Source organism: Acomys russatus, chromosome 13 (genome assembly GCF_903995435.1).
Source record: "Acomys russatus chromosome 13, mAcoRus1.1, whole genome shotgun sequence".
NCBI classification, from domain to species: domain Eukaryota; kingdom Metazoa; phylum Chordata; class Mammalia; order Rodentia; family Muridae; genus Acomys; species Acomys russatus.
The window spans coordinates 65,192,877-65,203,246 of record NC_067149.1 but is presented as its reverse complement, the minus strand read 5'-3'; the positions used below and the strand labels follow the sequence as shown (position 1 = coordinate 65,203,246).

Sequence of the window (10,370 nt, the reverse complement as noted above, 5' to 3'; positions counted from 1 at the left end):
TAAAGGACTTGATTAGTGTACTATCTTAACACAGTGATTGCTCTGGGTTGCCTGGTAGTGTTCCATGCAAATGATCCTGAGTTGGGTGGAAGGACACATTTTGTAACCTGCGTTATCAGAAAAATTCAGATAATATGACTTTTATAATAGATATTGGCTCAGTTATGGTTTAAAAATTATTCTTGTGGAGAACTGCAAAAGGTATATATAGACACATGGAATGCATCTTAGAGATACCACAGTTACGCTGCTGCTCTGCTGGGGTGTGACTGAGGGCCAGGTTTGTGGAGCCACTCTGCTAGAAGACTCTGCACTAATAGATCCAGTGACAATGTCATCCCGGAGCCAGACACGTCTCCTTCACAAGCACATGGGCGTCCTGTTCTCTACCATGTCCTCAGAAGAACTCCTTGACTCCTTGGACTCTTTTGAAGCGAGAGAAGATGACATATTTCTGGTTTCTTACCCCAAATCTGGTGAGTTTTTGTTTTCTGAAGTGTTCTTTAAGATGCAGAGATGCAACAAGGATAGGCAGAACAATCGATCCACAGTAGCTTTATCTATCAGAAATTTTATTCCAAAGAAGGGGATGTGACCTTTAAGGACTTAATCTTTTTACTTGAAAAAGATTCAGGTGAAAGAAAGATGTGCTAAAACCTTCCCTTTTCATTCTACTTATAAAGGTATATAAATGTTGATATATGTAATAAGCAAAATAGCTATGTGATAGATACCCATGTATCTTGCACCAGTCATCCTGATAACTAAGCAACCTTTGTTCCGTTCATTACCATTTTCATCTGTGCTAATAAGAACAATAAGTACTTTCCTTGCTAAAGTTCTTTTTTCTTTTCTTTTACTTCAAATTGATTTCTACATAGTCATATCCACATGGGTGTTAGCTACTTTAATTAACGCCAGTCTGTACTTTATTGGAATTGGTTCTATGCTAATTTTGTTTTGTTATGTAATGTCCAGTTGTCTGCTACTATTTCCAGAATAGTGGTCACATCGAGACGGGTGGCTACTGATAATGAGTTCAGTAGCTGCCGTTGAGTCAGTTGTGCACCGTGTCACCACTTAAACCAGGAGGTCTTTGTTGTGCAGAGAGGCACATGGGTCAGTGCCCGGGAATCTGGTGCCCTCTTCTGCAGACACCAGGCACTCACAAGATACACATGCACACCTGCAGGCAAAACGCTCACTTTCATAAAATAAATAAGTGTTTTTAAAAACCCTTCTAAAGTACACTTACATAAAATCTATAAAACACACCAGAGCTACTTAGGCTGAGTATTTATTCAGCCATACAATTATGCATATAATTACACCTCACTGAAATCACAGTAAAATAATGGACACCCGCCTGATTTAATCTCTTGAGAGACATAGTCTTCAAATTAACAAAATGTTCCCACCCGCTCCTGCAAGCTTTGGTTTCTCTGCTATAGAAATGGAATAGAGCCATCATTTGCACCACCAAAGAGTAGAGCTGTATTCTTGGCTGGGTTGAGAGTGTAATGAGCTCAGTGGAAGGGCGCTTGTGTTGCACGAATGCAGCCCTGAGTTCATTACCCCTGCACCGTAAACAAACGCAGGAACATTGAACCAACAGGATGGTGCCTTGAGTGAAACCCTTGCTGTGTAAGCCTGGCAGCCTGAATTTGATCCAGGGAGCACAGGTGATGGCGGAAGACAGAACCAAGTTTAGGAAGTGTCCTCTGGCTTTCACATGCATTCTGTGACTTTCATTCCCCCACAGTATCTGCAAATACATAATAACATAATACATAATAACAAATACAATTTAAAACAATAGCATCATCTCCCTGTCCTCCCCCCTCCAGCCCCAAGAAACCCACCCAAACCAAAACAGAGGGCCTGTGCTCTTTCCAGATTCTTCGGTAGCAGCCTTTTGTCTCTCTGGGTGGGACAAACATATGTGATTGAAATACTTGGTTTGCACAAACACTACTCTGTGCGCACAGAGAGGTCTGCGTCTCTCCTCAAAGGGGAAGGGGAAGACGCACACACATGCCGTGGCAATTGTGTTCGGTGTGTTCTGTGTTCTGTATTCTAACAGAGCAAGGGGCTGGGGAGCATGGAGAGACAGAAAAGGGGACAGGTGAGGGGTAGAAGACAGCCTATGAAAGAAGGCTCCTGGGCCCCTGAGACCATGAGGGTCACATTAGGGGACATGTGTGTGGGATGGTGATTTGAAGGGTCCAGACATGAATGCTAACAAGTCATCTGAAGGGAAGGAATCAGTAACAAGCCCAAGCAAAGCTTTTCCGTCTTGTAACAAGATTCTACCCCACAGAACAATCTAGTGTTCTGCCAGGTTCCCGGGGTGTTAGAGTCAAAACCGTTGGTGATGGTCACACTCACCGCACTTTCATTCGGTGACAGTCACACTCACCATGCTTTCATTCGGTGACGGTCACACCACACTTTCATTCAGTGACGGTCACACCATGCTTTCATTCGGTGATGGTCACACTCACCACACTTTCACTCGGTGATGGTCATACTCACCGCGCTTTCATGGCATGCTCACGCTCTACATTCATTCCCTCAGCTGCAGCATTTAATTAAAACTGCATCCCATCTTCTGTTTGTGTGAAGGTACCCACTGGGTGGCAGAAATCATTGAGAACATTCCCAATGCTGGCATTGCTCTCACATCGCCTATTGAACTGGGAAACATTTCTAAATTTGAAGAGCTAAAAATGATTCCTAAGAGAAGAGTCATCCCAACGCATCTCAACTATAGCATGCTTCCTGTGACTGCCAAACAAAAGCAATGCAAGGTAGGTGCTACCGTTCAGGGTGCAGCCTTGGGAATGTGTGTGTGTGTGTGTGTGTGTGTGTGTGTGTGTGTGTGTGCGCGCGCGCGCGCGCGCGCACGCGCACGCACGCTCAGGTGTGTGTGTGTGCACCATATGCATGCACTGGCTTGGAGTCCCAAAGAAGGCATCAATTTTCTTAGAACTGGAGTCACCGGCAGTTGTGAGCCACCGTGTGGGTGCTGGGAATTGAACCCGGGCCCTCTGCAAGAGCAGCCAGTGCTCCAAACCACTGAGCCAGCTCTCCAGCCCTGGGGCTCCTGAGTTCTTGCCCTGCCATGGTGCTTGATAGCAGCAAAGCAAGTGCTGCTTATATTTAATTCGTTTTTTTCCAGGAAAAAGTTATTATAACAAGAAATGATAAAGGACAGTTTCCTTGAGCCATTAGTAACTCATGGGTTATAATTTTTAAAACAAATTATAATTTAAAGGAAGCTTTTCCATTTTTACAACTTTCTTTTTTCACTTACATTTTCATGGAGGGACTTTTTACATGATAAAAGAATAAAGAAACCATGTTTTCAAGTTGTGTATAACAAATACTCTCAACTGATTGAAATGTATCTACACAGGAAAAACATTAAGAGCAAATAACTCAATAAGTAAAATGAAAGGAAGCTTCTTCCAACCATGTTAGCCATTTTCTAAGTGCACAAACAAAAACAAGACACCTCTGCACATGAAGACACAGAGAGGGCCCTGCTGCCACTGTCATTTTCAACCACAGCTGGCACTATCCCTTGCTTACACAAGTCAACAGAGTCATTCGGGCTGCAGGGTGAGGACCAGAGCTCTGCTCTGTCGGAGCAGGGAAAACTGACCTCAGATTCTCAGCACTCCATTCTCCTTTCTACTGGGCTGTTTCTGAGACAGAGAGTGAGAGAGAGGAAGGGAGCGAGGCAAAAAGAAAGAGAAGAGTAATCAGACAGTCTCCCTTTTCATTTCCTGGATTAAATACAACACAGAAAAGGGAAGAGGGAAGCAACTCCTGGAGACAGAAGAGAGGAAGGAGGAGGATGAGGGGAGGGAGAGAGAGAAAAGGGAGGGAGGGAGGGAAGGAGAGAGAGAGAGACAGAGAGAGAGACAGAGACAGAGACAGAGAGACAGAGGCACACAGAGAGGCCAGGAGGTTTTGCCCATTCCACACACATGGCACATCTGAGTCACAGGCTACTTAAAAGCAAAGCCCCTGAGTCTCAGACAGGTCCTTCCTAACCTCCATGCTGAGGATGCAGTCTCAGGCGCAGCCGTTTCTGAGCGGCCCTGATGGGAAGCAAGCTTCTGCTCTTTCTTCGCCAGAGAGGAGTAATAGTAAGTGATTCATCAAATACTTTCTTTTTCAAATACTTTCTTATCTACACCAACTGCAGGTGCCCTGCTTGTCCTCAGGAACGCAAGCTGAACATCTTGTTCCTGTTAGTTCATTATGCAATACTTCGTGTAATTGAGGACACCAACCCTCCATGGATGTGCTTGTGGGTTAGCCCCGAGGGCCTGAGAGAGATAGTCAAGCTTCCTAGCCTCTGCAAGCTGACCAGGCCAGAAGCTCATCCCTCCAAATGTCCCCTAAAACCTTCCAGTCTCAGTTAGCCTTCTCTTGTTTCTTCTTCTTTTTTTTATTTTTTATTTTTTATTTTATGTGTATGGGTGATTTGCTTGCATGTGTGTCTTTGCACCACACGTGTACCTGGTTTGTGTGGTGGAAATGCAGAAAAGGCATCAGGGAGTTACAGATGATTGCATTTACTTCTTAAGATGTTTTTTTCTCCTTCTGTATTTGTTAGGAAAATCTATGGCATGAAATGTATATTTTGTATACATTTTATGGGGCTTAACAATTATTTTACGTGTGTGTGTGTCTGTGTCTCTGTGTCTGTGTGTATGTGTGTGTGCATGTGTGTATCTCTGTGTGTGTCTGTGTGCCTGTGTGTGTGTGTGTGTGTATGTGTGTATGTGTCTCTGTGTGTGTGTCTGTGTGTGTGTATCTGCACTTGAGTGCAGGTGTCCATGGACACATGGGGCACTGGATTCCTCTGGAGCTGGAATGACAGGCGGCTGTGAGCTGCTCCGTGTTGGTTCTGGGAACTGAACCGGTGTCCTCTGGGGGAACAACAAGGGCTCTAACCATTAGGCAATCTCTCCAGCCCTCATGATGCTTTGCCTAGCATCCTTTCCCCTGTCTCTCCCAGAGTATCTCCCTGTCTTTGCTTCATAGCTCCTAACCTCCTCCAGTAATCCTTCAGGTCTCTCGTTTACTCCAACATCTTTAAAGAGAGCCTCCTTATGTTCCCAAGTAGATAGCACAGACACCTAACTTCAGACCTTCGCAAGAGGCTCACCTCTCTGCCCAAGCAAGCTTGTCCAGCTGATTGCTGGAGGTGTAAGATTTTGCTACTTTAATCCCATTTTGTTCATGCAGTGGAGTTTTAGAAGCGAGTTGGCCAAGCCTTGGGTTTCTGTGGCTCAGCTCCGGAAGCCTGGCACAGTAGGAGGAGGCCCAAGGCCTGTGAGGTTGCTGTGTGTTACAGAGTCAGTTGGAGAGGGTCCTGGGTGGGGCTGGATAAAGGTAGTTCTTCATTCCTGAACCACGTGGACCTTTACACATTTCACAATTAAAGAGGGACCAGGAATTATTCATGCGGCTCACAGGCCATCTGGACTCTGAACATGTTACTGAAAGATAGCAACCTATTAAAAGTGACTCAGCAAACTCTGTCTTATCTGGGTGAATTGTATCTGTCCCAATTGTCAGTTCAAAAGTGGATGAGAACAACGCGTTCTTAGCTTGTGTGGTGTTGGCTGTGATCAGAGAGGCTACCATGTCCACCCTCTTCTCTCGCTCTCTGGGGGACACTTGCCTGTTCCTTTGCGACCCTGTTTTAGAACTCCCACCATGCCTCATTGTCAAGAGAACAATTACCTGCCTGTTACCTCGGCCTCGAGTCATTTCCAAGTTGCCCACTGATGCACTCCTTGCACGTGGATCCTCATGTGTTGTCTGGCACTCGGCACACACCGAATACGTGCTTGTGGACTGAGTTACAGCTGCATGTTCTAGAAGCTGGGAGGGAATCTTAGCTGGTCTGCTCCAAGAGGAATTAAATCATCAAAAAGGGCAAAGTCCGAACTATAGCTTTTCCCCTAAAAATAACAGAGTTTGTGAAAAGCCCTACTGCATGCAAGTGCTCTCTAACACACAGATAACCAAAAAGTAATCTTACCTGACAAAGGAGAGGGGTTCCCCCGGGGCTGGCTCTGAAAGGCAGGGCCATACTTAGCAGATTGATTTAGAAGTGCTGTCCCCTGGGCTGGGAGCACCAGTGTCTTCTGGGGCCTGGTTAGAAACCAGCAAGCTAGGTCACCTCTGGGGTCAAGATTTGCATACTGCCATTCCTCAGGGATGCTTCTGGTGCACACTGGGCTCCCAGAGACGGCCGCCTAGGACTGCTTAGTCACCAGCTAATGCTGTCTAAGAAAGAAAGGGAAAGGTAGAATTTGCTCAGGCAAGTTTTACCTACAGTTTTCTTTGGGGGGAATGTTTTGTGTCATGGTTATCTTCATCCTAGAATGAATTGTTTGCTTTTTAAAAACAGATTATCTACATCGTCAGAAATCCGAAGGATACAGCCGTGTCCCTGTTCCACTATTACAGAGACAACCCCAACCTTCCTTCCATGGAATCATGGGCTTCATTTTTAGAGCTGTTCCTCAGAGGAGACGGTAAATACAACAATCATCATTTCCTTGGTTTAATTGTGTTTAGTTACTTTGTGTGTGTGTGTGTGTGTGTGTGTGTGTGTGTGTGTGTTCACACTGGTGCACAGAGCTCTGAGGAGAAAGTTGCGTGCTCTGCTGTATGGATCCCACCTCACTTCTTGGAGAGGAGGGCTGCCCCTGAGCTTGGAGCTGGGCTGGCATCCATGGACCTCAGAGGCCTGCCAGTCTCCATCTCAGCTGTCCTGAGGCCACGGACTTCTGCCCAGACAGGCTCTGCTGCTGTCTTGTAACCTGGATGCTGGGGTTTGAGCTCAGATCCTGGTGTCTGTACAGCAACCTCCCTGCCCCGACAATCATTTTTAAAAACTCATTTAATACACTGAACTTTCTCACTCAAAACGAAAGCTCGCTCCAAACTGTTGATGCAGCCTAATTGCCTGTTTCTGCATATGCACTGAGGAGAGCAGCCTTTTGTTTCTTCTAAGCAAATTCTTAGTACGCTATAGTCACTCTGTGACCTCTGGGGAGGAGCATATTTGGGAGTTAGTTATAAAATCTTCAAAATGGAAATTAACTATTTATAATAACTTACTTTTTAAAAAAATGTACCACCATTCTTTTTTCTGTGAAGTAACTATGCACTGAGTGGAGGACAGTTAGGTAGCCTGGAAGATATCACAAATAAAATATATATGCACACACAAATTCTCCCAAAGAAACCAATAAACAAATCATGAGCAAAATGATTTCACAAAAGGGAAGAGAGAGTAATTAACTGAAAATACCATAGAACTTGACAAAGTACTTAGGCACCTTGGTTCTGCCACCTGCACCACCATTGACTTTGTTCTTCTCCACCTGACTCAGTGGTAAAATTTAAAAGTTTCAATTTTTTCCAAGAAAAGGTTTCTCTGTGTAGCCCAGGCTGTCCTGGAACTCACTCTGTAGACCAGGCTGGTCTCAAACTCAGAAATCCACCTGCCTCTGCCTCCCAAGTGCTCAGCTAAAAACTTAATTCTTTTCTTATTTTATTAATTTATTCAGATTACAACTAAATTGTTATCCATCACTTGTATCCTCCCATTTCTCCCTCCCTCCTGCTTTTACCCTATTCCCCTCCCCTAAGTCTATGACTGAAGGGGACCTCCTCCCCCACTATATGGTCATAGACTATCAAGTCTCATCTTGGCAGCCTGCTAATTCTTTCTTTGAGTGCCACCAGGCCTCCCCACCAAGGGGAGGTGGTCAAATATGGAGCACCAGAGTTCATGTCAAAGTGAGTCCCCGCTCGCCACATAACTGTGGAGAATGCCTTGTCCATTGGGTAGATCAGAGTAGGGGCTCGATGTTTACTATTGTATTGTCCTTAGTTAGTGCAGTAGTTTGAGCAGATCCCCCCCCCCCCCCGGGCTCAAAAACTTAGTTCTTAAACAAACAGTAAACTAAAATAGTATGCCAATATAGCGAAGAAATTAGGAGACATGACTTTGAAACGATAAATGCTTGGAGAACGGCATCTCTTTTGGGGCTTACTATAGGTCTTTTCTAGTTACACATTTAATAAATAACTTTTACTTAAAGAACAAATTGCAAAGAATCGAATGTCTAAAAGTCTGGAATATCTGACTTCCGCCTGACTCCGCACCCCACCCAATCCTGGGTTACTAACCTAGATTAAGAAATTTATTTACATATCATTTATTTGAATTTTTAGTTTTTGAGAGTTTCATGCCTGTAAATAATGTGGTCAGACCAAATCTACTCCCTATATCTCCCCCATCTCCTCCTGTTGTCTCCACCCTCACTTTTCCCTGCCAGCTTCATGTACTCTCGTTTCAACCCACTGAGCCCTACCCCTGTGCACATACTGCCAGCAGGAAGTGGACACAATAGGTCTTTAACTTTACAATTTTTCTGGCCGGTTGCTCAACTCTGACCAGTTTCTTTCAGTGAGCCACAGCAAGCAGAGCCTTGCTCGAGATCTGCAGTGGCTCCTACAGTGGGTACAGAGGGCTGGGCTAGACTCGAGCCTTTTCACCTCGTCTTTCTGTCATTCCTCCTTAAACAAATGCCACACAGTTAGCAGAATCTTGGTGCCACAGGACTGACAGGCACTTTATTTGACTCAAACACTCATGTGACCTTTGTGTGACTCCCACAGCTTTTGAGGAATGGTGTAGGATGAGCTTGAACTTACGAACCCTGACCACAGGGTCATTAACCTCACACTGTTACGTTCTTATCACTTACTGTGTGAGTCCCATGCGACAGAGACACTTAGCTGTGTGCTAGGTAAATATTACCTTATTTCCCCCTCACCAGGACCTTGTGTGGTGGATGCTATTATGTTCATTTTACAGCTCCAAGGAGTGACAAATTTGGAGGGCCAAATAACTCCCACACAGATTCATAACCAACAAGGAGCAGCGCCGGGATTTAATTTTTATTCCAAAATCTTTCCCCTTACCATGGTGACACAATGTGTCCGGTCTAAAAAGGTACCCAATCATTACTTCGTCTTCCACACAACCATCCTCTAAATATTTAAAGATGGTTAGCGTGCCTCCCTCTGCCTCAAGTCCATTTTTGGAGTAAGCAGAATCTAAACACACAGATTTTTTTTCAGAACGGCCCCCAAGTCTGCTCTTCCTCAAGACAAGAAATGCTATTTTTTTCCTTCCCGTTTTTCTCCTTATTAAGACTCCGTGCCCAGGAGATGACTACACCCAGGTGAGGAATGAGCAACCAAGGCAGCACCAGTATCACCCTGTTGCTCTTCTAGATTTTAGTTTCCTTTGGGCACAGTCATACAAAGTGCCAGGTCAGGCCAGAATGCAGCAAGCCTGACTGATCCTGGGGGCACATGCCCTCCCAGTGAGCACCACAGCTTTATAGCTGGCTGCTTGGGAGGATGGCAGGGGAAAGGTCCCAGGCATTTCTCTTGTACCTTCTTGGGAGGATAAATAGATCTTTAGCTGTAATGGTCTTATCAATAAAGATCCTACCACTGGCTACTCCATCCTGGGCAAACCCTGTCACCATTAGGCATTATCACTCAGTCACTAAATCTTTAAAAATGCCTATTCGGGTGTGAACAACACCTTTACTGTTCCTATTTGGAAGACAGAGGACAGACATGTAATCCCAGCACTTGAGAGGTTGATGCCTGGAAATTAGGAGTTTAGGACTATAATTGTTGTGCACAGCGGGTTCAAGGATAGCATAGGCTACATGACACCATCTCAGGGAGAAACAAGTCATCACCAAACCACAGACAGCACTGAAAGAATTGCTTGTGCCGTTATGCCGCATAGCTCTGCCTGTTGTTTTCACAGGCGTCACTTCGCTCATAGCCTAGGAGTTGTATGGACAGTCTAAGGGGATCCCGGCCCCTCACAGGACGGTGCCATTGGTGCTTCCAATAACAGTGCTTGATCGTTTTTCAACCATCACTGCTGGAGCCGATGAATGAAAGGACTTAAGGGACGTGGATTTGCTAGCAGTGACCACCACCCTTAAAAAAAAAATTGGAGATGTCGATCCTTAGTAGAGCTAGGTTAGGGTGTTTGTATTAGTGGCTTGGTGTAGAAAGCCTTTGGGAATGACTTGAAGTTCAGAAAGGCACACTCTTAGTAGTTGATCTACAGGTTTTTGAGGTCAGAAGGTAAGAACAGTGGTGGCCTGATCAATACTGGCTAACTCTCTGCTAAAACTGGGCTGGTGATCAAGGTGATGATTAATTTCTTGTATCCATTCTTGCCCTCAGCTTCCTGATATTATTTAATAAAAAATAATAATGTTAATGAG

The 10,370-nt window shown here is 45.0% G+C and overlaps 1 protein-coding gene across 1 annotated transcript in view; it reads left to right on the top strand.

The window, feature by feature from the left end:
- The first annotated feature begins 331 nt into the window (after positions 1-331).
- The window catches only part of LOC127197740 (sulfotransferase 6B1-like), an 18,700-nt gene continuing 8,661 nt past the window's right edge, over positions 332-10,370 (top strand). Inside the window, exons 1-3 of the mRNA XM_051155689.1 lie at positions 332-476; positions 2,626-2,810; positions 6,440-6,566. Of these exons, the coding sequence (XP_051011646.1) occupies positions 332-476; positions 2,626-2,810; positions 6,440-6,566 (457 nt within the window). The remainder of the gene's footprint in view (positions 477-2,625; positions 2,811-6,439; positions 6,567-10,370) is intronic.